The 27,234-nt window shown below is 38.9% G+C and overlaps 3 protein-coding genes, 1 long non-coding RNA gene and 1 other non-coding gene across 5 annotated transcripts; 3 read left to right on the forward strand and 2 right to left on the reverse strand.

Annotated features, from left to right (window-relative positions):
• The first annotated feature begins 1,806 nt into the window (after positions 1-1,806).
• Positions 1,807-12,067, forward strand: LOC131334719 (ubiquitin carboxyl-terminal hydrolase 24-like). The gene is made up of 7 exons (XM_058369909.1): positions 1,807-2,267; positions 3,095-3,775; positions 3,926-4,113; positions 6,113-6,360; positions 6,441-6,586; positions 7,213-7,389; positions 11,590-12,067. Exons 1-7 carry the CDS (start codon positions 2,253-2,255, stop codon positions 11,782-11,784), a joined length of 1,650 nt encoding a protein of 549 aa, XP_058225892.1. The 5' UTR covers positions 1,807-2,252; the 3' UTR covers positions 11,785-12,067.
• A 714-nt stretch (positions 12,068-12,781) lies between these two features.
• On the forward strand, positions 12,782-25,310 carry LOC131334722 (uncharacterized). Its single transcript, XR_009202249.1, has 3 exons — positions 12,782-13,213; positions 18,097-18,165; positions 25,114-25,310. It is a non-coding gene; the product is annotated as an uncharacterized LOC131334722 (long non-coding RNA).
• LOC131334720 (protein JINGUBANG) lies at positions 18,980-20,867 on the reverse strand. Its single transcript, XM_058369910.1, has one exon. The coding sequence runs from the start codon at positions 20,611-20,613 to the stop codon at positions 19,348-19,350; it is 1,266 nt and encodes a 421-aa protein (XP_058225893.1). The 5' UTR covers positions 20,614-20,867; the 3' UTR covers positions 18,980-19,347.
• LOC131334721 (uncharacterized) lies at positions 24,310-26,025 on the reverse strand. The gene is made up of 2 exons (XM_058369911.1): positions 25,021-26,025; positions 24,310-24,457 (listed from the first exon to the last, which is right to left on the reverse strand). The coding sequence occupies exons 1-2, from the start codon at positions 25,337-25,339 to the stop codon at positions 24,441-24,443; spliced, it is 336 nt and encodes a 111-aa protein (XP_058225894.1). The 5' UTR covers positions 25,340-26,025; the 3' UTR covers positions 24,310-24,440.
• Positions 26,026-26,576: 551 nt separating this feature from the next.
• Positions 26,577-26,773, forward strand: LOC131334926 (U2 spliceosomal RNA). Its single transcript, XR_009202329.1, has one exon. It is a non-coding gene; the product is annotated as a U2 spliceosomal RNA (small nuclear RNA).
• Positions 26,774-27,234: the final 461 nt, after the last annotated feature.

Consider the following 27,234-nt stretch of genomic DNA (forward strand, 5'->3'; position numbering starts at 1 on the left):
TATGAGTGGTGGTTCTACTAGTATGTCTATAGACTGTAGGTATGGTTCTGGGAATAAGGGATTTTCTGCCATAACCGGTCTGAATCTAGCTAAACTGCCAGAAGTCTTCAGAAATCGCAAGAAGCCATGTGTGCCGAAAATGTTGCATTTTGTCAACGGAAGGATGGACCGGGTATGGATTTTGAGGTGGATTAGTCCTACGAGATTCATCTATATACGCAACTGATACACGATGTCAAGGATTTGCACTAGTTGTGTATAGTTGTTTCTCTGCTTGTATCTGTGTTGCTTGGTAATTGTGTTGGCTACTCTTTTGGTGCTTTTAGTGTGAAGAGTATCCCTTTCTGGCTTTACACCACATTTCAGGTTTTTTACAAAAGGTTTTTTTGTGAAAGTAGGGGAAGAGGGATAACTTCCGGAGGTAGACTTGGATGTTTGAGGGCATCTCCAGACCATACTGTATTCCTTTATTTCTCCATATTTTGGAGGTAAGTTTCACACCATTTGGGATGATGGAGGTCAAAAACTTATCGAGGATGTTCTCCATTTTACTATTCATATTTCATTCATCAAATGAGTAGTTGTACATTTATTTCCTATAACAATTGTATCAATCGAAATATTTTCATTATACCTTTAAAAGAATATCAATGTTGAATATTTTTTGTAAATTTTGACAAATACCAATCGGAATTTCGGAGTAAAAATAATGAATGTTAGAGAGATGGAGTGAATATATTTTGAAAAATGGAGGTAGAATATAGAATTGGGTTGGAGTTGGTTTTCCTTCAAAATCACGTTTTTAAAAAATACGTTATTTTGCTACTCTCAAATGAAGAAATAGAAGTAAAAATAGAGTATTGGATTGGGGATGCTCCAAGGAGGTGGGAATTCGTGGACACCTTGGTTGTTCTCTTTTGCGAAATTTTTTGTGAAAAATCGAACAAACAATAGGAAAACATAGAAAATAAAATCTACTCCTAGCATTTTATTTTATTTTATTGTTGGAGGGATAACTCATGGTGTTTGTCAATTTATGTGCACCTCGAGATCTCGACTAACCCTTCCACCATCTACTAGCGGTGCAAATTTAATGCCGGATAAAACTTTGCACGGATTGACCAGCCAAAAGTTTTTTTTTTTTTTGGCCATATTTTATAGTTATTAGTGGGAAGTGAATCAACGAAAGGGCTCAGAGACTATCCATAGTCCTGAAACTCCAAACCCCGCCCCTCGTGAAACTCAAACCTTGGTCTTCGCGGAGGGGATATGAGCAAACCATCCTCTTCTTAATTTAGGCTCTCTCAATTCTCAAAATGTTTGTCTATCCATCTTAAAATATAAAGTACCAATTGTTCGATAAAAAATTGTTTAGTGTCTTCAAACTAGAAAACGATTCTTCTTCTTTTTTTTTTGAAAAGTTTCTAAAATATTCTGCACCCTAATAATCCTAATATTAATGTCATTTCCAGTGAACCAACAAGAAAGTCTTTGAGAAAATAATTCTTCAATTTAGCATGTGTTTTACAATCTCAAAAAAATATGTATTCTTACTTTTTTGAATTGAAGGTGATGTGTTATGAGAGAATAACTTGTCTCGTAAAATAAAAAATAAGTACTTAAAAAAAAATAATTTTAGCAAAACGGGGCCTATTAATGAGTGACGAATAGTAATACTAACCCTTCAATTTCTTTTTCGTGTTTTATTTTTTTAGTAAAGGTTATTTTTCTGTTTTCTAGACTCTCTTTTTTCTAAAAATTTTCATTTTTGGTTTTATCTCTCGGTGTGCGCACACACACGGATACATGTTAAAAGATCACATATGAACTGAACCTCCTCCCTCTCCAAAACCTAACCCTAAAACTCCTGCTCCTCCTCCTCCTCCTCCTCCTCCTCCTCCTCTCTCTCTCTCTCTCTCTCTCTCTCTAGATTCTCTCTCTCGCCGTACGGTCGATGCGCCGTCTGACACCACCCAGATCCTCCGCTGCTCGCCTCCTCCTTCTGTGCCAAAGTGAGGGTCTTATTAAATGCTCTGTTCCTCTCTCTCCTTCTCAACAGTCTCTCCCTATTTCATGTCTACCATCGACAACGCCTCTCTCTCCTCCCCTTCTCTCTGCGCAACTAGGCGGCCTCCTCAAACCCTAGTTTTCGATCCCTTTTATATACACCACTCTCCGTCTCAATTTCAACGGCATCAATCTACACTTAGTTCAAGGCTTTGTTGTTCGCGTGTTTCAGTTATCTGCCCATCATGAGCGGTCCTAAGGTTAGTAGTTCCTTTTGTGGGTTATGGTTGGAAAGCGGTTACATGTGGTTTAAAGGTGATGTTGGGTTTGATAGTATTTGTGATTTTGTTTGAAGAAGAAAGATATATAGACTATGAGTGGTTCTAAAGATTAACCCCTGTCCTCTTCACCCCATGTACTGGAATTTTTTGATCGATTGTGTATTGCTAATTTTGTTGGAATGGTGGGTTTAGAGCGAGTTCTAGCTGATGACAATTAGTTTAGTCGCTCGCATGTTCTTTTTTCTTTTTACGTAACTCTTATCATATAAACAACAAAATGGGTATTTTGTATGGGCATTTACTTGGAGGATTTACTTTGATATGGGATGCAAAGTATGACTCTATCTACAATTGTGTGACAGATAGAAGGATAGTGTTGAGTTTCTTTTTCCTGATAATTCATCATTGAACTTTAATCAGAAAGCCTTGATCCTAATAACTTGGTGTTGCAGCGGCCTGTGTGCACATATGAGTTTTTTAATCAGGTCTATGTACCATTGTATTTTGAAAGCTGTATACTCATGGTTTCCAAGCAACATTGGGTAACCCTTGGGACCTGTTAAACAGATTGAAACATATGACATAGTATAGCTTTTGCAAAAGTGAAGTTGCAAGCTGTAAGATTGAGTCAAGAGTATTCAGGCGAGTTTATTGAATCATTTGAATGATGAAACGCAGCTTTTTTTAACATCCTCCTTGTCTCTCGCATTGTGGTCTTACCGATGATTGATCGAAGTCAAAATGTAATATTCTGTTCTTCAGGATTCATTTGTTCATTTCTCTTGTTTCTTTTAAACTTCTGGCAGGTAGTATTATTTGGGTCTTTCACTGAGGATGAAACCAGATCATTGCTGAAGTTGCCTGAGAAGACTAAGAAACTTGTGGAAAAGAAAGAACTGCCAGTTGTTTCCTCAAATGTTGCGACTGAATTGGTTTTTGGTGGTTTCAGTGGTGAAGCACCCCATCGGTTTGATTCTTCCAGGGGGCCAATAGGTTCTCAGCCCTCTCATGTTAATCAGGACATTGAGGGCAGTAGTATTGTAACAAAACATGCTCTCTTGCCAGCAGCTTCAGGAAGTTCAAAGGAAAATGGAGTCGTGAAGAACTTGGCTCATTATCATCCCAGTAGTAATGGCAACGAGGAATCGAGAAAAGAAGATAGCGTTGATTTGACTCCTTTGCACTTATCGGATGAACGTGCTCCACCGAACCAATCACGTTTTTCAAAACTGGAAGCCCTTGATGGTGGATTTTTGAGGGAAGTAAAGTTGAATGGGTCTAATGACTCGAATCCATCAGCAACAGTTCCTTTTGAAGAGGTCACGAAGAATGCATCTAACGGACATGTGGCTGTTAGAGACTTCCTACCTCGAGGCTTAATCAATTCAGGAAATTTATGCTTTCTAAATGCAACTCTGCAGGCTCTTCTTTCATGTTCTCCTTTTGTTCAGCTCTTGCAAGGACTAAAAAGTCGCAACATTCCCAAGGCTAGTCCCCTGGTTTAGTTGATCATTGATATACTTTGTTTTCTCGTGTTGTTTGGTTGTTACTTTTTATTACTGGGAATCAAAATATTTCGCTAAATTATTGAGAAATAGCAATCCAATGCTGATATCTTGTCTTATTTTTTAATACAGGTTGGCTATCCAACACTAGCTGCATTTGCCGAGTTTGTTGCCGAATTTGATTTGCCCGGAGATGCAAGCTTAAAGAGGAGAGATATTACTGTTCTTGAAACTGGAAGGCCTTTCCGGCCAACCATGTTTGAAGGGGTGCTGAAGAACTTTACTCCTGATGTGCCCAATAGCTTCTCAGGCCGACCAAGGTTTGTGCTTGTATTTATGTCTTTATTGTGGCTTCTTTTGTCTTTTCACTATATGGCCTTTTGAGTGTCACCTTAATCCTGGTGATAGTGTGATCTGGCATCTTGCATATTTTGGCTGGCTGATACTATGGAAGCAGTATGCTGAAAGATTCATTCTTCAATCAAGAAACTTTTTCTTCCTTTGCTGTTTATTGTGCTTCTGTAAATGTTCTGGTTCTTGATAGCAGTTTATTAATGCCAAACTCTATACGAGAAACATGCATTCTTAAAATTGTAGGGGTAGAACACGTATGAGACACATGCTCAAAAGTCAAATAATCAGTTGTAGTCTTTTTGGTCTTTGCAAGGCTGCTTAGGAAGTACCAGTGAAGTTCAAAAGCAGCTACACGAAAATCTATTCAATGCCTTTTCGATTATTTTGTGCATACGTGTATTATCTATATTACATTACACAACGGTTTTGCAAAATGTCCCTCTCACAACTGTCCTCTGTGGCAGTTTGGATGACAGAGATTGAAGACCCAAAAATTATCCGTATGATGACCGTTGGATCCTACACCCATTGACCCAAAAAGAATAATTGAATATCATGATTTCATAATCTTACCATTTTAAAATTTTGAAACATTACCAATTATACACCCTTTTTTTAATTGGCTACCAAGTATAGACCCCCCTTTCAAAAACTAAAGAGCTAAGTAATATGAAATTAAAAAGGCATTCCATAAGAAAAAATTCTTTTGACATTGAAGTACTAAATCCCTGCCTTTTTTTGTTGGGCTATTCAAACCTTCACATTTTGCATTACCTAATTAGATTTGACAAAATCTTGAAATTCCTATTTTTAATTCCATTCGATTTTGTTATGCACTTGATTCACAAATTGATCACAAAAGTCCATTTGGCCAAAGAAGAGGAGGCAGGTGAGGCGATACTTGGGAGGAAGATACAACACACTTCAAATTGCTCTTAATGGACCAAAAAAAAGAAGTTTTTGTGAGTAGCAGCAGTAGAAAAATATTATTCCCTCCGTCCCACTATGTTTCGCCTGTTTCCTTTTTGGGACGTACCAAAAAATTGTTTATATCTCACAATCTATAATATTTTATATATTCAATATGGATTTTGTTTGATAGATCTTAATTTATTTTTTTAAACAAAGTTTTCGAAATCATAAAAAACATTATAGATTGTGAGATATAAACAATTTTTTGGGATGTCTCAAAAAGGAAACAAGCGCAACAAAATGGGACGGAGGGAGTACTATGCTACTTTTCGAAGCTCTTTCATGCATTTCTTCAGCTATTGTAATGATTTCATCTTTTTACTAATGTGATAAATGAAATATTTATCGGAAAAAATCAAAAAAATGAACCCATGAGTCAGTTGATTGATCAAAGTAGATATGGAATATGATTATAACTTCTATCCAGTGGTGCTTGGCTATTTAGTGTAACAACTCCAACATTGTCCAATTGCATAAGTTTCGGAGTCGTGATGGAAATTCGAGATCGGCACTATTCGATAAGAGTCCCCTTTTGTTCTTGCGTGTCGTCTTGCTGCCAAGGGTGAAGAGAATCGTATATAGTGACAATTAACTTATTTTTCTAAAAAATCCTTATTCAAATTGTATTCCAACAAATCAATCCAACTATAAAGTACTGATCACTTAATGTGAAAATTTTGTTCAAGTACTATTATGCACTATGTAGTCGCCATGAAAAGAGTTCAAGCATTCTAACCCCAATACAACTTAGGATTGATGTACATTTGATACTGTGCATAGCACGAGTTGTTACGTAGTTGGAATTTTGCAAATGGAGCCTTGGCCTTCAAGAGGTTAGAGAGACAAAATTGGATAATTTGTTGAATATCAATTACGAGCCGTGCCTGAAGGCACGGGCATACACTATTGACATACATGTGGTTATTTATTTGTAGATTTAGCAATTTTTCATTACTTGTTAAAAAAAAACAGCATCTTGTTATCCTTTTTCAGGCAGGAAGATGCACAGGAGTTTCTAAGTTACGTCATGCATCAAATGCATGATGAATTACTTAAGCTTGAGGGACAAGTATCAAGCTCTAATGGGGGTCAATCATCTATGGTCTCTTCTGCAGAAGATGATGAATGGGAAACAGTTGGCCGGAAGAACAAATCTGCCATCACAAGAACGCAGAACTTTGTTCCTACAGAGCTGAGTTCAATTTTTGGAGGACAACTGAGAAGTGTTGTGAGAGCAAGAGGTAGGGAAATTTGTCAACTAGCACTGTTCAGTAGTCTGAAAGTGGCATTTATCGCATTTCCCTCTCTGTATGTGGTGCAGGAAATAAAGCCTCAGCTACTGTTCAACCATTTCTCTTGCTTCATCTTGAGATTTCTCATGAAGGTGTTCATAGTATTGAGGATGCTCTTCGTCTACATTCTGCCCCAGAAACACTTGAGGAGTACCGAACATCAACAGTTGGAAAGGTAATTTCTTTTATCTCCTTTCAAAATTCTGCATTTGGTATTGCTGATTATGCCTCTCAAGGACACTCAGGTTCTTCCTTGAAGTTTATGCTATGTAAGGTGTTGCGCGATTTGTGTTCACATGCTCCTTGAAGTTTCTAATGTGTTGTAGCTGAAGGAGCTGTTGCATTACACAAACTACTTAGTTGCATTCTTCTTCTCTTTCTGCAAGTTGGCCTGCAATTGTTGCTTGTAATTTTGTTGGTAACTACTAATCCATGTTGGATAGAACGGTCAATCAAGGTTTTGTGCTTTATCAAATCTTGATATCCTTAAGAATACGTTATAGTCAGTTTGAGAAAGTACACTAATCTCATGTTCAATTTCATTTCATGGTCAATTGAGATGTTTTTCTCGTTTTATGCATTCAACTTTCTAAAGCTGCTGGAGAGCTCTTGGCTGAAATGCTCAGTTTGCACTATTTTGTCTCAGGAGTCAATTACATTTATGGTACAGTCACCTAGGCAGTATGGCAATTTGATTTAGACTGTTTAGTTCCAGTTATAGGGATGAACTTGTTACTGCTATTGCATATTTAGTTGGCATTTGGGTAGTGGTTAATATAAGTGTGTTTCCTTGTTTTGCAGACTGGGGTTGTGGCTGCCAGAAAATCTGTAGACATACAAACATTGCCAAAGATAATGATATTGCACCTTATGCGTTTCAGCTATGGAAGCCATGGAAGTACCAAACTGCATAAATCTGTACGCTTTCCTCTTGAACTGGTGCTAGGTCGGGAATTGCTTGTTTCTCCATCAACTGAGGTAATGTTTCTTTACGTTCTTCATGTCGGAGTTCCTCACTTTGGTTTAGGAAGAAACGAAGGATCTTTGTTTATACTAGTTGGTAAACCTGAATGCCTGGAATTGTATGGTGTGAAGATTTACTTTTTTTTGTTGCAACGGAATAGATTAGATTAAAACAACAGAGTTACAACAGAAACGGAGATAAACATGCAACTAAAAACTGACATTGGCACAACTACTAGTTCCTAAGATGGCCAATGCCCATGGCATCTTCTAAAACGAAGAGTCTAACCGACGGAGGTGTCTCCTCCGTTACTACCAAATCTGATTCTTGTTCAGCCCCAAGATGGGCCAAGTTATCTGCACTTTGGTTGGCTTGCCTGAAGATGTGGCCAAGCATTGACTGAGTGTGGGTCATAAGAGCTCTAGAGTCTTCAATGAGTGCTTGTTGTGGATGTCCTGCTGGGGGGCCTTCTGTGATCAATTTGACAGTGATCAATTTGACAGCCATTTGTGAATCTGTCTCAATGCTCACAAATCTAAGTCCTTTCTCTAGAATGATGGTTAAACCCCTGTAGATACCCCATATTTCAGTTAGGGATGGCAACGGGGTGGATCGGAGGCGGATATTGCAATATCCGAATCCGAACCTTCCACCCGCCCCCGAATCCGCCTTGAACTCCGAACGGATATATATTTTGGTCCTCCATCCCCACTCCGAACGGGGAACAGAGATCCGATCGGATATCCGAATCCGAATTTGATTCCTCCCTAAGTAATGCATTTGAAGTGATCAGCCTGCTGGGTTATTGCAGGACATTTTTCCGCCGCGTCAGCCGACCCGTCATCGAAGTGGGTGGAGTCTACGGTGGGTTCCTGCCTCCCCAAATGGTCGAGAAGCGAAATACCAAGGTAGAGGTGACTGTGGGACTGCAAAAGGGCATCCACGTCGATTTCCCTCTCGATTTCCTCCTCTTCTATGCACTTCACATGGTGGTGTTCGACCACTTCCTTGATGATCTTGGCGGCGGCGGCGGCAGTGGCAGCCATGCTTGAAATATTGTTGTGGCCTTTTGGAAATCGGAGGCGGATCGGATACAGATCGGATATCGGATTGGAGGCGGATCGGATTGGAGGCAGACTTATTTTTTAAAAATAAATTCGAATCCGCCCCGATATCCAAAAAATCCGATCTGCTCGGGACGGATAACGGATCGGATCAGCCGAGATGGCCATCCCTAATTTCAGTCTCTAAAACCGAGCTGGTCCCCAATTGGCCGTAGTATCCCAGAATCCAGATGCCTCTATGGTCACGAAAGAGACCTCCAAATCCAGCTTTCCTCGTGCTTTCATAGAGGCAGCCATTAGTGTTGAGTTTTACACGAGCAGCTGCAACAGGGCAATTTCCAACTAATTAGAGCAGTGGTTCTCACCCCTTGGAATAGAGGAGATTTGAATGCCCGAGAGATCTCAGTAGCGTAAGTAATGATTTTCTTATGGCTCACAGGAGTATGACTGTCCAAATTATCAGAACTTTTCCTGTTTATGTCTTTCCAAATCTGCCAAAGTATTAACAACAAAAAGGGTGGACCAAGAAATATCATTACCCACTGAAGATTTCTCTTTCAACTTGAGATTGGAGTTAATCCAATCCTGAGTAGGGCATTCAAATCGAGTTCTATTCCAAAAATGATTGTGAAAACAATTCCATATTTCCTAAGCCTTGCAACATTCGCGAAACATGTGTGTTATGTCCTCTATGCTGGTATCACATCTAGGACACATATTTGAAGGGGTTATTCCTCTGTAAGCTCTGAGATGGTTCGTGGGTAGCCTGTCATGGTATAAGCCAGATAAAAACCTTCAATTTTTGAGTTTCTATATCCACCTCCAACCATTAGCATCTGTGTCCTCAATATTCAAAGTCTCATATGCAGCTGCCACAGTGAATTTCCCATCCTGAGATCCTACTCAGTGGGGATGATCAGGTGAGTTAGAATAAAGGGGAAGGTGAATGTTTCTGATATCCTCCTAAGTTTGTTGGGAATCATGAAGCACCGACACCTCTAGGTCGAAGTATCGCAGTGTCGGACACGGCGGGGACACCTCGGGGGCACGTATGGGACACGCCACGTGGGTGGCGTGTCCCATAATTTAATATAAATTTTTTAGGGGGACACGGCTTGGGACACTGATGGGGACACGGCAGGTGCCAAACTGTAATTTTTGAGGGGCCAAACTGTAATTTTAAAAAAATGGGGGGTCAAACTGTAATTTTTTTAACACGGCTGGGACACCAACGGGGACACAGCTGGGGCCAAACTGTAATTTTAAAAAAATTGGGGTCAAACTGTAATTTTTTTAAAAAATTTGGGGCCAAATTGTAATTTTTTAAAAATTTCTGGGTGTCAATTATATTTATTTATTTAATTTATTTATTTATAATAAATAAATATACACGTGGCGTGTCTCCTGCTGTGTCCGTGTCCCCATGTCCGTGTCAGTGTCAGTATCTGTGTCAGTGTCGGTATCCTTGTCTGTGCATCATACTTGGGATATAATGTTTTGAATAGTAGTAAAATGCCAAGCCCCATTACCTTCAATTATGTTTTCACCTTCGTATTTTAGTTAGTATGAGAACCGGGATACTGGATAGCCAAAGGTCCAGTACCACACCACCAGTCATGCCAAAGGCTCACCCCGAGCCATCTCCTATAGTCCACTTCCCTCCCTTAGAGAGCAAATCCTTAGTGTTAATAATACTTTTATCTCCCAAGGGTAGAAACCCAGAGACTATTGAAGTTGGTGATCAAACCCCAACCAAGCTTGGATAGGAGGGCTTTGTTTTGATTACGAGCCTTTTTTAAACCAAGCCCACCCTTATCCTTTACTCTTACAAACCTGATTCCAATGGATAAGATGGATCCTCTTTCTTGTGGGGGTCTCTCCCCAAAGAAAGTTTCTTTTCAACCTGTCAATTTTCTCACATACCGAGATAGGAATCTCCATAGTTTGCATAGTATAACACTTTAACTAGGGATAGTAGACGTGACAGATTGAATATAGGTCGCCCTACCTGTAAGATTCAAATTGTTGGACTTCCAGGTGGTCAATCTCCTCTGAACTTTCTCAATCACCTTATTGAAATGATATTTAGTAGCTCTAGAATGTAAAAGGGGAATACTCAAGTACTTTCCCAGATCAGAGGTGAGTGGTATCCCACTCAAGGTACTGAATCTTCTAGCCTTTCTTCTAGGTATGTTATTGGAGACAAACATTTTAGATTTACCAAAATTTATGCACTGACACAGAGAAGGCACAGAATTCAGTGAGAATTCAGTGTGAAGTCATTTACTTTCCTTCATTCTTGTGGAGTTATCTGCATTCTGAAACATACTGTTTTTTTTATCATGGTTTCGTTTCTTTAATGGCAGTTGCTATAGCACCGTGAATCCGTGTAGCTGTTGATATAATGGTAAATGCTAAGTATTGACAGATGCCCTAATGGGAAGCTGGTATTTCTAAACGAATTATCATCTGTTCAGCTTGGTATTTTCTCAATGGAGTGTGGATAAAAGAATCTAACAGAGAGTGCAACATGAATGATGAAAACGGAAATTAGTAACATACGGCTCCTTACCTGTTGCTCCTTTCAGTCCTTGGCGTCTTTCCAAATCTGGATTTAATAGTTGCCTCACTGCAGCTGATTGATTTCTTGCGAATTGTGATGGTTTTGTAGCATCTTAATTTACATCAGAAAAGATTTATACTTCTTGCCTGTTGTATGTCTTCTCACCCTTCAGCTTTTGTTTACTCTCGCTCCCTCTCCTTTCTGGGAGCACTCCTGGTGTTGTGTGTCCCAATTAGCAATTACCACCTGCCTCCCAAATCCTTTCCCATTTCTCTATTATTGGGTGTTGACACTCCTTTTATTCCTGTTTTTTTTTTCATGTCAGGAAAAAAATATTATTATAGCTTTGCTGGATGAGTTTTTCTGTTTTTTGTGTTTTCTAAAAGAGTTCTCCCTTTATCAATGGTGAGGAGGATAATCTTTTATTTTTTTGTGGTACTTTGGACATTGTGAAGGATAATCAGAACGCTTACAGATTGTGTCTTTGTAGCCTAGAACCGGTTCAAATCTCGCAACTCATATTGTAGATTGGATTGGAGGTAGTTAAATCAAGATATGAACTTGTTTTCTGGACTTGGCTAATACAGGGTCGAAGATATGAACTTGTTTCCACCATTACCCACCACGGGAGGGAAGCATCAAAGGGGCATTACACTGCCGATGCCCGTTACCCTAATGGCCAGTGGTTACGTTTCGATGATGCGTCCGTCACTGCCATTGGCATGAACAAGTTGTTGCATGACCAGCCGTACGTTCTCTTCTACAAGCAAGTATCAGGGTAACTAAGACAACAGAGCTGTTGCATTCATTCATTTGATTGCCACTTGCGAGCGATTTGCCACTTGCGAGCGATTTATGGGTCACTGGAATCAGAGCTATTTTTGGCAGACTGCTTTCATGAAAATCATCTCACTCTGCTGGAGAAGACAATGGAAGATGTATGGGAAATACGTTTTTCGTGATTTTGTTGTGTCTTAATTTTATGAAGTCCATGTAACTTTACAGAATTGATATTTTAAACTTAAAATTTTAACGATGAGAAGATTTGCGGATGTTATTTTTGCATACTTCACCTTTAGTTTTTTTTTTTTTTTTTAAATCTTTTCTAATCACAATGTGAAAGTTCTAAAGGTGAAGTACAAATATCCAAAATACGTTTGAATCTTCTTACAAGCTATGTGAACGACGAAACTAGAGTACATCAACGTTTCAGAAGCAAACATTATGGATTCGGGGGTGCTGTAGTGCGGGATCCAGGGATGCTGTAGTGGATCCTGTGTAGTGCTTGTGCAACCATCGATTTCATCAATCAATGGCTTTCCTGAAAGAAGTTTGTTTTGTTTTTTAATTTGGACCATTGGAAAACTTTTGTGGACGGCTGTGAAGCGATTCTGAGTCTCACGGGCTGATATCATTTGGAAGAATTCGGAGAGGCTTTAATTTGCACTTTGAATTGTAAGTATGTTTGTTTTGGGACTATTATTGTAGTTATTGCGGATATTTTCTTCTTCAAAACTAAAATGTTGAATTTGCAATTTATCTTTGGATCGCTGTAATTAGTGACTGGAACTTTTTTTTTTTTTGGAACTTGGAAGAAGAAATGAAAAGTTATTAGTATGAGGAAAATTGGAGGAAGAACTAAAGAGAGGTTGGAGGAAAAGTTAAACTCGTTACTAATCAAGTTGAAGTTGCTTAACCTCAAATTTTAAGCTTGTTTATTAATCAAGTCGAGCTTAAGCTCAAATTTTAAGCTTCTTTTTTTTAGTGACTATGACAAAGTTGAGCTCGATTATTTGGGCTCAATTTCGAACTCTAGCTAGACTAGTTTTCAACGAGTCGAGCTCAAACATTTCAAACTGTGTTGGGCTCGTTTCCAGCTCGGTCTAATCCTACGCTTTTCAATCAGTTACCCGGGGAATTTTCGGCGGCAAACATTCATACAGATAAATCGAAACCAAGATAGGGATCTGAAGTTAAGTTTCAGAATTATCCTCTTAACTTTTCTGCATTATCGATTGGATCAATCCATCATTTCCCTCTTCGTTCTATCATCTCATCGTTTGATTTCTAGGGGTTTTTCTTCAGGATCTCTCGTCCATTACCGCCCCACTCTGTTTTTCCATCGATTGCACTACTTCAGAGCGGAAAACAAAAGACCAACGGCCACGGCCAGTATTGTGATTTGCAGGATCAACGGTTCACCCCTTTAAGGTATCAATGTCATCTGCATATTCATGTTTTTGTGTTTTGATTGTATTTTCAAACCTCTCTCTCCTTTACAATGAATGATCGTTAGTCTGGGTCTTCTAGTAGTTTTGATTGATTACAATGCATGTTAGGCGTAAAGGGATGTTGAGTGAATTCTGCACCGAGCGAATATTTGGTTCGGTTTTTGAATCGACAGGAAGAATATAAACCATAGTAAAAAATGAACAACTAACCTTAATTAAGGAACAAAAAGAGTAGAAAGATTATTCTGATGCTGCCAGACGTAAAAGCAGATGGAGTTACCGAAATCAATATAAATCTAACAATCAAAAGGTTTTGTCCTTCGACCAATAACAATTGAAAGCTCAGAAACTTATGTTGGATATTGTGGAAGAACGGGGAAAGTGAGATGAGAATCTTATACTCCTACTAAATTGATAATAGTATATTTGTAATTCAATGTCGGTCAGTTTCATTTAGTTTAGTATAATTATTTATAAAATCAACACAGAACCATAAATTGGGGCTTGTTTATATGAGTATGGAAATGCCTGTATCTAACAGAAAGAAGCCCCAACCCAGTCGGTTTGGTTCGGTTTCCGTCGTTTCACTCAGGTTTTCTTTTGCCCTATGGTTTAGGCTGGTATTCTAGAGACTAGAACTCTAGGTTAAGAGAAATATTATGACCCGGCAGTTTCCTTTTCCCCAAGGCAACATCTCTTTTGATGTTGTTGCTTGAGTGACCATTGATTTAGCCTCTGGGTCTAGGTTATGTGGTCCAGTATTCACAAAGAGTAAGAGGGAACCAAGAAGTGGTACACTTTTATGAAGAAGAGGAAAGGAAGGAGTGATATTATACTGCCTTTAAATCAGGACCGCCCAGTGGTTCAGGTAGGGGAAAAGGATGGTTATTTTTCTTTTAACGGGCTTATGTGGTCTATATAGGAAAATATTTTGGGACAATAGGCATACAGAAGAGTAGGATTCGAATTAGGTTTTTGAAGTCAAGGTTAGCTCAGCCTGCCCCTTTCTTTCAATCGATCTAAAACTAGCTACTTGCTTTTTAAAATACGGTTGCACCGAAATTCTGCCATGTGCTAGGGATTGAACCTCATATAGTGGAGAATCTTTCACCACTTCAGGCAGGCAAAAAAGGGAGAACAAATATATTGAGAGATAGAGAAACAGGGAGTCATCAGCTAATTATGTGATACTTTTACTAGCACAACCCAAAACAAAGAGGAAAATGCTAATTACCCAAAAAAGAAGAGGAAAATGCTTGTCATGTGCTTTATTATAAAAATCAAGTACTGTTTATAATGGTGGGGTAGAAAAACCACTTCTTGATTAACAATGCCATGTGAATGCAGGGTCCTTGTTCTAACCCTAGGGACCATGTGGTTAGTCAATATTTAAGTTTTTAGTAAGATAATAAAACATCGCAATTATTACAAACACGGAGTTCTGAAGTTTTTCTAATTCAAGTTTGATGTGCGGCCATCAGCACTCTCTCTTATTTTTCTTTGTTAAGGTATGACGGTTTGCCATCAAGTTCTTGTTTCACATGATTTGCATGTCTTAGTCTAATCGCCCAATCGGGTTGCCATTACTAAAGTGCTTTTTGTATATAACATACTTAACGTTAAGTCAGATATTTCTGGCGCGTAAAGTTCTTAGTCCAGTCGCAGGAACTTTCTGAAAATTTCTAAAAGGTCCATAAACAATGTTCAAACATACTAGTGGAAGGTGTATAGCATTAGTTTTATTTGAGGATTGATTTCTTCTTACAGAAAATAGTTATTCTTACAGAAAATAGTAACAGGAAAAAGTACACATGAATGAATGTTAGTGTTTTAACTTCCTATTGACCATTTTTAAACACTTAAATGAAAATGGTTTTCGTAACTTGAAACTGGCCTTGTTAGTTTGTTGCTTGAGAGCTACTAAGAACATCCACACCCATCAATGCCATTTCCATTCTCATTTTTGGACAATGGATAGTGTCATTTTGCCAAAAAAATGACAAAGGTGTTGCACCTATGTTTTGCTATTTCTAAAATCTCTCTCATGGCAATTTTGCCATATTTGACAAAAGAATCAGCATTTGCCAAATTTGGAAGAATTTTGGCATTGTGGATGAGGCGCTCAATTTGCCATTTTTGATAAATGGCAAGAAATTTGTAAAAAATGGGTACCGGTGTGGATGCTCTAATTCCTTCAAAATTAGTTGCGGCCACTCAACATTGTTTAGAATTAATTGATTGGAAAACTTTTAAATATTAGGGGAAGAAAGTAACTTGGCAAGTAATTGTTAATTAGTCTCTCTTACCTCTACTTTCGTAGCAAGCAAATGGAAAATAAGGAGGGAGTCCATGAGAAACTGCAAATATGGTTTTTCAAAAGCAAAACCATTCTTTTCTTCTATTTGATTCTTGTTTTTTTTATCAGCATTCTATTTGATGCATATTACTGACAAAACTTCCTCTCAACAAGATATAAGTAGGCATCTACTGAGTATTGCATGATTAACTGTTAAAATGATTGTTTCAGAAGGCGAATCTTTCTCAAAAGATTGTCAAAAAAAAAAAAATCTCAAAAGATACTCATAGAAAGTTAGTGCTGGTAAATTTTTGCCCTCCTGTCTCATACTCTCCCTTCTTTTGCTAATGTAAATGCAGATCCATGTCGAATGCTTTCCTTATGCACATCCATTTTTCATTGTTTAATCTAAGCTTTTTTTCCCACCTCGACTAGATATTTACGTGATTTGAACATCCATTAATGTGAGTTTAATTTGTTTAAACATAGCCATTTGAAAAATATTTCTTTCATGAGTGCTTAGCATTGTTTGGCTGCCTTCCTTTCAAGTTTTGTCCATGTTTACTCTTTGCTTTCTTTCAAATTGACCCAGAAACAAAAGAGAAACTCTCTCTCTCTCTCTCTCTCTCTCTCTCTCTCTCTCTCTCTCTCTCCAAAAAGCACAGCCATTGTCTAATTGAAAGGGTAGTTGGTTTCTTATTTATTGAAAGGCAGTGGCTGATTAAAGATGCATATAGATGAAGGTTATACTTTTTTCTTAGAAACAGTTTGGGTAAAGCAGTACGTCTTTCTGTGTTGTTTCTTTTGAAGGCTCCTGGCTTCCTTCGATATGAATTAACCGACCATTTGATTAGTTTTGGGGCTTAGTGTGGAGTTTCGAATGGAAACAAGAAAAAAAGTGGTTAGAACTAGAATAATACAGTGTTTTGAAACTGGAACAATTATTGTAGGAAAATCGCAGCCCTTTGTCAGGTTGTTAGTTAGATCAATGCTTTCAGATCATTTAGGCTGTGTTTGGATCTTGGATTTGTAGAGAGATCAGTTTCCATGCCGAGTCACTGAAGGTCTCAAATTGCAGAAGTAAAAGACAACTACATACTTGTACAGTGTGAGCCTTAATGAAATATTGTTCACCCTTGGGAAACTTTAAAATCTAAATTGATGAGCATGATAAAACAAACTTTGCCACATGGACCAAAGAGCTCTACAAGAATTCTCAAGTTTCAGAATGCCACGTAAAATTAGATTCTAAATTTCCACTTACCTAAATCCAGTAATAGGACTCCAAAAACTCTTATTTCAACACCATCAGTGTTATCTATTCTGCGACCTTCTGCTTGCTCCTAGCTCTAATAGTGCTTATCTCTAGCTTAGGCTTTGTAGGGAGTGCTTATTTATTGGCTCAATACACTAGTCTGATGAGTTTTCTTGAACAAAGTCTAAATCTAGTTAATTATTTCCCTAGGGTGGTGAGGATAGAGTTGCCGCATAGAGGAAAGAGGGATCATCTGGGTAAAAAATTTTGAACCACAACTTACCATAGTGTTCTCTAAAATATTTCTAGTAGTTGGGTAGATTCATGAACATCCTCTAGTTTTTTTTTTTTTCTTTTTTGCACCTCGAAACAGAAGTCCTTGTTTTGGGGATACTGTAGTGTGTCCTGCTTCTTAAAGAAAGTGTAAAGAACACACTGATTGAAGGAATAAAGTGCAAAAGAGTAATTTTGTTTTGCTCGATAAAAAATCAATTCACAAAAGGGAAGGATTCCATAACTCATCTCCCAACCAACACTAATTATTACCATTATATAATTAATCCTCTCAGTTCTGTCTCTTAATTATTGTGTGGTAGCCATGCCCTATTTTGGAGTAGCAATGCCATGTTCTTGGGGGGTTTTAACTTTGTCCCTAGCAAAAAATAAATTCGAACAAAACCCCGTAAGAAAGGGGAAAAATATAGAAGAATGCAAGGCAAATGCATTGCTTGCAAAGAAAAGATAATCTTAAAATGGAGAAGTTATCGGCTGTCCCTTTCTTTTGTGCCTTTATTTGGTTCACTGCAAAGGGGAATGGCCACATTCTTTTAAGGCCAGTTTTTGCAAAAACTCTTCTTGTTGTTTTCTTTTTGCTCTTTTTCTTTATCTCAACAATATTCTAAATACTAGGAACTTTGAACTTTGATTTGGGGACAAAAGCTTCCATTCACCATTGTTGAGAATTATTTCATGCAGTTATCTTTGAAATCAGGAGGAAAAAGCAACATGGTTATTTGTTTCATTGAGGCATGTTATGAAGCAATTTTCTTGTATTGATGCATGTTACAAAGGAAAATCGCTTCACGATAAACATACGTCAATACCTATCAAGTATTGCATGAATAATTGCAAATTAGATTTGTTTTATTTCGAAGGCCAATCCTTCTCTAAACAAATTAAAAGACGTAGCCCTGTTCATTCAAAATTCAATCGGTCTTTCCCATGTTTCTGCAGATCAATGTCAAATGTTATGCATATCAATTTCCTTTATTTTTTATGGTTTAATTTTAATCTTTGTTTTCACCTCGAACAGATATTTGACTTGATCATCAACTAATGCTACTGGAATTGAAAAACAATTCTTTCCTGACTGCCTAGCCAGGTATGAGTGCCTTCCTTGTAAGTTTTGCTCCTGTTCGTTAAATGGCTCTTTGCTTTCTTTCAAATGGACCCTAAAGCAAAAGAAAACTCTCTCTCTCTCTCTCTCTCTCTCTCTCTCTCTCTCCACAATGAAAAGCACAACAATTGTTTATTAAACGGTGGTTGGTTTCTCCTCCTTAAAAAACTATAATGCACGGGGGCCCTACAAATTTGTGAGGGACCCATAGACATTAGACGATTCTAAACATATTTGTGTCTGGATTTGTGAACCAAAGACCATGCACATTGTTCATGAATACAACTGTAGTTTTCATCAGAAACAGTTTACGTAAAAGCAGCAACATTTTAATGGTTGTTTCCTGTGAGTTGTGAAGGCTCCCTACTAGATACGAGACAAATTTAAACAATTGTGGGTAGGTGGGTTTTCATCACAAACTTGTTAATTCTACTAGCAGATGGGTTGGTTCATCAACAATCGAAATTCTGTTTCTTTTAGTTCATGACGACAATAACTGTTTAGGTAGAAATTACTTCGCTCATCTCTGGACAAACACTAATTATCGTGATTCGGGACTAAATTATCAGTTTTCCATTTTCCTCTTCCCCCACTAATGAAGAGATCCTGACTGAATTCCCACATCTTAGTTTTGTATCCTAGTAAATTGTGGGATATCAATACTCTATTTGGGGCTGCGATGCCATGTTCTTGGGGGGTTTGAATTTGTCCCAAGCAAAAATATACTAACCAACACCAATAGAAAGGAAAAATAAAATCAAAGAAGAATTGGAGGCAAATACATAACTACCAAAGAATATGTCAAATGCCCAACTGTCAAAGAATATCATTATTTGATTGAATCACTCAAATTCTTAATTACAATTCCAAATCAATCACAAAGAAAAGAAAACATATGGAAGAAAATCACACATTCTGTAATAAGCTTTACCCAAAACCTTTTAACTGATCACAAAACTAAGTATACAACCATACGCAAATCTTGCAAAACCAAGTTCAAGATAGAGAAATGGCTTCCATTTTCCCTCTCCCCTTTTACTCAAGCCTAATAGAAACTCATAAATGTCCTTATGACCATAAACAAGACTAAAAGCCCCAGATTTGTGAAGCACTGGAAACACTCAAAAAAGGGTCCAATGCTTCATCACTCACAAATTCTAGAACTTCCTAACACACTACCATAGCATTTTTCTCTGTACTTTGCAATGGGGAGGCTTCTTCTTCCACTGTTTTGCTTGAGTCTTTGGGAACCCACCAAACTCTTAGACTCTTGTCAAGGCTTCCACTATAGAGCATAAACCCACCTCCAACACTATTACCTGATGCTTGCAAACACTTCACTGGTCCCTCATGTCCTCTAATAACCCCAACTCTGCATATCCCACCGCAACCCTCTCTCCTCCATATACCGATGGTCTTATCAGCCGAACCGCTGCACAAATAATCCCCCACTAGGCACATACACAAAACTGCCATTTGATGGACTTTCACTTCGCAAACAATCTTCCAACTGTCAAATCCCTCATCTCCCAACCACCCCATCACAAACCCATCTGAGCTCCCTCCGTAAACCCATTTCCCATCCTCGGTCGTGATCACGGAATTCAATGAGACATCCTTGTGACCTTCCAAGATTCCTTTTAGTGAATGGGGGGAGTTTGTTTTCCCCTCGTTTCCCTTTCCCCATGCCTTGATTTTCCCATCAGCAGAAGCAGAATACACTATCCCCTTGCTCGCAACCAACCCATTTATCGCATCATCGTGAGCCTTAATCGACTCCAAACACTTCAAATCAGAAATCCTCCACACTTTTAAGGTCTTATCCCAGGAACCTGAATAAACCAGCCCGTTGTACACCGCCAGACAAGAAATAGAATCTGCATGCTCGATCCACAAGCGCTTGTGATGCCTTCTTGTTTGCACATAATTGCTCTGCTTCATGAATTTCCCCAAGTAGTCCTTTGTGGTGGGAAGTGAATCAACAAGCCTAAAAACATTTTCAGACCTTCTTGATACTTTCCACACCCTTATTCTACTATCTTGGTGTGCTGTGAACACCTTGTTTCCAATTGTGACAAGGGCTTTGACCGATCCATCGCCTTGTCCGAATTTTGTGAACTGCTTTAGATCAGGCTGTTGCCAAACGATGATGTCCTTGCCTTGCGAAGCGCTGAGAATGAACTCGCCACACAAGGCCAAGCAAGAAACAGCACCGATATGGCCTGAAAGGACTGCCAAAGATCGATACGAGTTGAACCCACAATTGGGTGAGTTTGAAATTTGGTACTTTAGATTTTGGAGTTCGAATCGGTATGATGATGGGGGGCTTTCGTCGGTGTCACTGGTTGTGGTGCTAGTGCTTGATGTAGAAGAAGATAACAATGGGGAGGAAAGAGTGGTTTCTGGAGCAGAGGGATTCATGGAGTTGGACATATTTTTTATGGTAATATCCTTATTCTGAGAAAAGGTCTTCTTTGGTTTGAAGAGAGAGAGAGAGAGAGAGAGAGAGAGAGAGAGAGAGAGAGAGAGAAGGGATGTGGAGGATTGAGTGAGAAATAGAGATTTGGGAGCAAACTACTGGAATTATATATAGAGGGAGACGTTGAGGAGGATTGTGTTTAAAGAATAGTGTTATGGAGCTGGTTGATGATAGAAACACATATAATAGAGAGAGAGAGAGAGAGAGAGAGAGAGAGAGAGAGAGAGAGAGAGAGAAAGGAGCGTAGCTGTGTGAGAAGGGGGTCTACAGGCTTGAAAGAAACACGAATTTCTTGCTTGTTGAGAATTTTTTAGATAGTTAATTGCAAGGGAGAAGGTATAACGGCTAGTTTGACACAAATAAGATACTCAGGAAAAGATGTTTACAGTAGGGTCCAGTTTTCTGCTTTATTGGCTTAACAAGCTGTTGGGGTATTCTTTTGGGATTGGCTACTTTTTGTCCGTTGACAAATCATAGTATTCCGGCAAAAGGTATTCAGGCTGTTTCCCCGGGAACATAAAAAATTATCGCCACATTGTGCCTAAGTCCCGTTTCACCACATATTGGCATGAGACCTAAGATAAAGTGTAGACACCATCTCAATGTGCAGTAGAAACGAAGCCTGGGCACCATGTGAAGGTGCACTGAATAATCTCTCCCCCAGAGAAGCTTTAAGTTTCCTGTTTGGTAAGAGAGAAAAAGAAGCAAAAGAGAGAAAAAGAAGAAAAGAAAAAAAAAAAAAACGGTTCATTGGATAAAAAAATTGAAGTAACTTGGTAATATCTCTACTCCATTCGTGCCTAAAAGGGTGTTTGGTCACCATTGGAAGATTACTACGCATGTGTATACTAGAAAGCAGCGCGCGCTCTCTCTCTCTCTTTCTTTCTTTTTTTTGACGGTCAGCGGTGTTTCGGCACCTCAATTAATCGCCTTCCCAGTCTGATCAAAGGCAAGTTATCCGTGCCGAGACTAGTTAGGTAATTTACAAAAAAAATGTTTTCTTGCAGTCTGATCTCAAAAATCAAACCATGGTCAATTGTGTGAGGAGCAAATCCACCAACTAAATCTCTCTTCCCCTCCATCTGAAGGATAGGATATTTTTAGCAGTAAGCTTTGAGGTGCCAATTGTCAAGCCCACTGGACCACCCAAAAAACTTGGGTGCCATTTCTTTTTCCCTTGCTCGAAGAGATCTTGGATGTTAAGCTAGGCTATATTTTCCCTTTCATAAAAGTCACTTGTGCACATGACTACCGCTACTTCGGTGTTTAAGTTCGTAAGGTCAGGTTAGATTGAGTTGTTAGTCCCGTTTAGTTATTAATGGCGTACGATAGGACCCATTTTACTGACGGGATTCATGGAGATTACTTACACAAGGTTCTTTTTTTCTTTTTGTCCTACGATAGAAGAATTTATTTTACCGCAATTGCAACTTAATCAATCACGTGGATTTCAAACTGCACCGAGTGGAATTTGAACCCACAACACAGTACTGTCACACGACCATTGGATCAACGGTCCCGGTTGACGTACGCAAGTTTTTTATTGTATACGTAATGTGATACATTAATCAGTACGTGTGGTTTTGGTTCGATCTCTACTCCAAAACCAAAATTTTCAATGCGTCTTCTTAGTATGAGAATTTTTTTAATGAGTCTTCTTATTCACGGGATTGTAAATTGTTTTTCAAGTCAACATTTGTGTGAGAAAAGGGTCTCCTACTGCCAAATTTTGTGGAATGTTAATCGCCGACCAAGCTATACCAAACCCATTGCTAGATCTAAAATTAATCAACATTAGTTAATTATTTTAGGGAACTTCATTCGAAATCATCAGCCCATGTTAGCCCTAATTACTTTAAGGTGACTAATTTAACAATTCAAGACATTCTTAACCCTACAATTTACTAAGAGGATATGATCAAAAGAATCTCATTTTTCAAGAGAGAGAGTGTGTGTGTTTGGGTCTCCTAGGTCAATACCTTAGTCTGAAAGGCTATGAACATTGACGGAATTGCACAGATGATCACAGATGTGTTCGACATGTCCGATGTGTGTGAGACTCTCGTATTCGGGATATATCTGTATTTGCATCGATGCACTCCCATCTGTACATGTAGCATTGCTCTTTTTAGTAACAATCACTGATCCCATCTACACATGTAGCATTGCTCTTTTTAGTGGCAACCACTAATCCCATCTATACATGTAGCATTGCTCTTTTTACCTACCTAAAGCATTGAAGCTGGTTCATAGGACCATCAAATCTTTAGTATCGATGCCACTATCCCTAATGAATACTCCTGTCGGATAGTTCTAATTTGATTATAGCAAACTATTGTGATTGATTATTTCGCTAGATCATGGTCGGTTACTGTTCCATCACACTAATTGAACCAGCGATTAAGAAATACAGTTAGCATCCTATAAAAGAAAGAAAATATAGTTAGCACGTGTGATTCTCTCTCTCTCTCTCTCTCTCTCTCTCTCTCTCTCTCTCTCTCTCTCTCTCTCTCTCTCTCTCTCTCTCTCTCTCTCAACCTTATCAAATTGAAAGATGTGCCATTGAACCCAAAAGGTTTGGCCGGGTGTGTATAAGAAAGCAATAAGTGTTTATCCTCCATAAAATTGCATGTTTGAATTTCAATGAGATCAAACATTGCAAATCTTGGAGCGACTGAAAGCTTTGCAATTGTTACTTCAGGGTTCTAGAATTAATCGAGTAACGAACAAACTGGCTCGGACGTCGGGTCAATAAAAAACAGAATGATGTGCCATTGAAGAAACTACTGAGAAGTCACAAATAAAGTTTAAAAATCAAACAAAGTCATGGGGCTGTGAAAGGAATATTTGTTCCTTGTACCAGGGTTCAAAGATAATACCAAAGTCTTCCTCGTATGGTCGCGCTAACCCAAATTCTAGAAGTTTTGAAGGAATAAATCAAATAAACATGAAACTTCGCTTCTAATTCATTCGTTCTTTTATGGGGTCCCTTGACCCATCAAAATTTTAGAACTCGCTACTTATATTTTTATTCATTGATTTTAGATATACTACTGTAGTATATTTGACTCCACCAACCTAAGGGGAAAAAAATGTAGAGATAAAAAATATTTTAGTCATTAAAGGCTTTTTACGAGTCATTTCTAAGTGGCTAGTATCGATTTATTATTTTATTTACTAGTTTGGAGTAAATTTAGTAAACTATCGTCTTTATGATTAATGAGGTGCCCCGTGCCCCCCTAAGCTATATTTTTTAATTCTAACCTGTTACCACCACAAGCGTCTCGGCAATACGCTCCAACCACGTACCATTGGTTATGACTTGTATTATCGAACCTATTTTTCAGTCGATGTGCGGTACGTATTAAGAGGTTGAGGCGGGTGTAGAGATGGAAGAGATAGGTTCTCCTATTATGGTGCTATTTACTCGTCTTTTTGTTGTTTGGGATGTTTTTCTAGCTTTTTGTCTATGTAGCCCCCAACTTACCCACATCACCACTCCACACGAATCTATCTATCGCTCTCTCTCTCTCTCTCTCTCTCTCTCTCTCTAAAGAAGAAAGAGCAACATTGGAGAAAATTAGGAATAAGAGTTTAGATGCTTGAGAAAGTCTCAGTACATTTGCAAATAATATTAATAGATAGATAGATAGATAGATAGATGCATTTATTAACAGTAATGGCAGGGACAAAGTCGAGGGCTACAAAGATTTATTCATTAAGAGTAGAGTAACTCAAAGGGATGTAACCCTGCCTTACACTTAAAGATCTTCATTTAGCTTCATGGAATGGTATAACCTGCATCATACAAAGCCGGATATGAGTTAGTGATTAGCTTCATGAACTGTGAAGTGCAGTTTTTATAGATTTGTCACAACCTGGTTCAATTGCTTCAGCAGAGAAGAATTTATTGTGGTGTATTTCGTGTACCAACAAATTTGACTAATAGAATAAACTTCTAGTATCTGCTACATGAGGCAGGATCCACTGTGTCGAAAATCCCTGTGCATCTGTGCCGAGGGGTTTTCTGGCTATTGGGATTTAAAAATAGAAAAACATAATTACACAATCCAATGGCCAGAAAATCCCTCGGCACAAAGGCACAAGGGTTTTCAGGACGGAGATCGGACCCCTACTACATTGTGTTAGCACTGCTACACCTAAATACTACTAAATCATTGGAAAAGGTTTGTTGCCTTCCGCTCCAAATTGTTGGTCTTTTGGGGGAATAACGTTAACGTTTTTGAATTAAAACATAATTTACGTGCGCGGATTTTTTTACAAATATCCATAAACCATTGCAAAAATCTCAGTAAGCAAGAGAAGGGACGAAGCGATCTACTAGTAGTATTTTTTCTTACTTCCACACTTCATGCCGCGGTGAAGCGGAACGCCGCAGAATTCCGCTACATAGACCGCCTTATCCATGCTAATCATCTGTTCTGCCTCCTTAGGTATGTGCCCGCACACGCACGGCACGTCGACGGACTTGACCACCTTGCAACATTCCCCCGACGGCTCCGCCTTCGGACCCGATTTCTGGACGTACACCGCGCATTGCGACATCAAGCCGTTCAGGTCGCCCTTGCACTGGCCCGAGACCATGTTGTTGCCGGAACTTATTACTCCAGCCACCACGACAAACGCCAACAACGTCAGACGGTTCCCAATTGCTGCCATCTCCCTAGAGCATGTATGTATGTGTGTGTTTGTGTGGGTTTAGAATTAGGGCAGGGTGAGTTGCATTGAATATATAGGACAGAATGGTGTGGAACGAGAGTGAGAATTTGCGTGACTGACCTTGGATTGTGGTTGCTGCATGAGAATCACGAGCTGAAGATTTCGTTTTTGCTGCTAATTAGCGGTATCCAGTTCACTCTTTGTTGTCTGTTATGGCAGCTTTTGAGTAGTAAGTTGGAAGTAGTAAAATTCATTAGTCCCGTAGGCTGCTTTGGAAATATGGAAGTCACGGATGAGGCATTGAGGCTAATGGACTTAACCCAATCTCGGTTGGCGGGGGACTCCTGCATCTCACTGATAGGTTAGGAGTTCGAATCCTTCTGCTTGCATGTGGGTGTTTTCCTTAGAGGATTTTTTTCTTTCTTTTTTTGTTGAGATAATGCCCAGCCGGTCATATTTTTTGAGTTTATTTATGGCTTTGGGGATTCTTGTCCTATAAGCGCAATGCTGTGTAGGTCTGTGAAATGTAATTTTACAATATTATCCTAATTTAATGAGCGCACATGCCGACGACACATGAGTTGTGCCCCTTCTTGCGCGCACATGCACATTGCCCGCTCTCTCGCTCTCTCATAGCACCGCAAACAAATCAACTGCCCCTAGAAGACACCAATTCTGGTTTCACTGAAGGATGCATCCGGCCACCTCCCGGTATATCCAGTATTCGTCAAGTTTTGGTCTCACGGTTGTAACAAAGTAGCCGATTGTCACTTGTCGACAACAGAACATTACCATTTTTCCAAAATCCCATTATCTGGTCCAACCCTCCTGGAAGATTAATATTTAGACCAAGATTATGCAACTCCGTATTCTTTCATCGCCCATATGCCCCACAAGAACCACCGAATATTTTCATAAGATCCAGTAATCTTGGACATCAAATAAAATGGTATGCAGAAAGCAAAACCTTGGTTTTCAATATGTACATGCGTTTTTTAAAATCTCAAGAGACTCTTTTTTTTTTAATCTGAACTCAGATTTCCAGTTAAAGATATCACTACCATGGATTTCGAAATCAGTGAAGGGATTCCAAATGAAAAACAAAGAAGTTAGAGAGAGAGAGAGAGAGAGCAACAGTTGAGCACAGAGAAGACAGGAAGTTTGTCCCACATCGAGTAGGAGATGAAAGAGGAGAGAGAGCGGTGTATAAAACCCAAGGCCCAACAAGAAATGAAGCATACCTTTCTCGGCCTTTTGGCTAAGATCAAGTGTAGTATCTGTTCTTATCAGTTTAATATCTGATACGTGGACCATCGGCTCACATGATATTAAATTAATTTTTTTAGGGGGAGAGCCCATCACAGTAGCTTGCTGCTGGGGTTTCTCGCGCGTCGCCTTGGCGTTGCACTACTGCCTCGGCTTGGCGCACCCCACCCAAATCAAGTCTTAACGTTTTATTCACCTTGGTCCAATGGTAGGCCAGCCTGCCATGTATGATTTGGCTAACACTCTCGAAATCGTCTCGCATCGGTTTCATTCATCTCGGCCCAATGGTAGGCCGGCCTGCCATGTATGATTGGGCCAAAACTCTCAAAATTGTCTCATATCTGTTGAGCCTTTATTTTCTAGTACGTCATTTTAATTGATTAACGTAGTAGTAATTAATGGAAAAAATAATTTCAATATAAAGAAAAAATAATTCAAATGGAGTACTAATTTAGAATATTCTAATTCGAAAGCATGAAGAACTAGGGCTTGTGTTTGGCTCCTGAACAATTATAAACCCATAGAAATTTTTTAATTTTTTTTTTGATCGACAATAAACCCATCAAATTTCTTGCAGAAATCAAGCTTCAACTACTGTCTGCAAAGGTAAGTTCAGACTCTTACAGAGA

The sequence above is a fragment of the Rhododendron vialii genome, chromosome 7a, assembly GCF_030253575.1.
Source record: "Rhododendron vialii isolate Sample 1 chromosome 7a, ASM3025357v1".
In the NCBI taxonomy this organism is placed as follows: Eukaryota; Viridiplantae; Streptophyta; class Magnoliopsida; order Ericales; family Ericaceae; genus Rhododendron; species Rhododendron vialii.

Excerpts from the sequence above, each read along its gene's own strand:
- LOC131334720 (XM_058369910.1), bottom strand. The coding sequence starts at position 20,613 with ATGTCCAACTCCATGAATCCCTCTGCTCCAGAAACCACTCTTTCCTCC.
- LOC131334719 (XM_058369909.1), top strand. Across the intron at positions 3,776-3,925 it reads AAAGTCGCAACATTCCCAAG|GTTGGCTATCCAACACTAGC; the intron begins GCTAGTCCCCTG and ends TTTTTAATACAG. Across the intron at positions 4,114-6,112 it reads AGCTTCTCAGGCCGACCAAG|GCAGGAAGATGCACAGGAGT; the intron begins GTTTGTGCTTGT and ends ATCCTTTTTCAG.
- LOC131334721 (XM_058369911.1), bottom strand. The coding sequence starts at position 25,339 with ATGGCAGCAATTGGGAACCGTCTGACGTTGTTGGCGTTTGTCGTGGTG.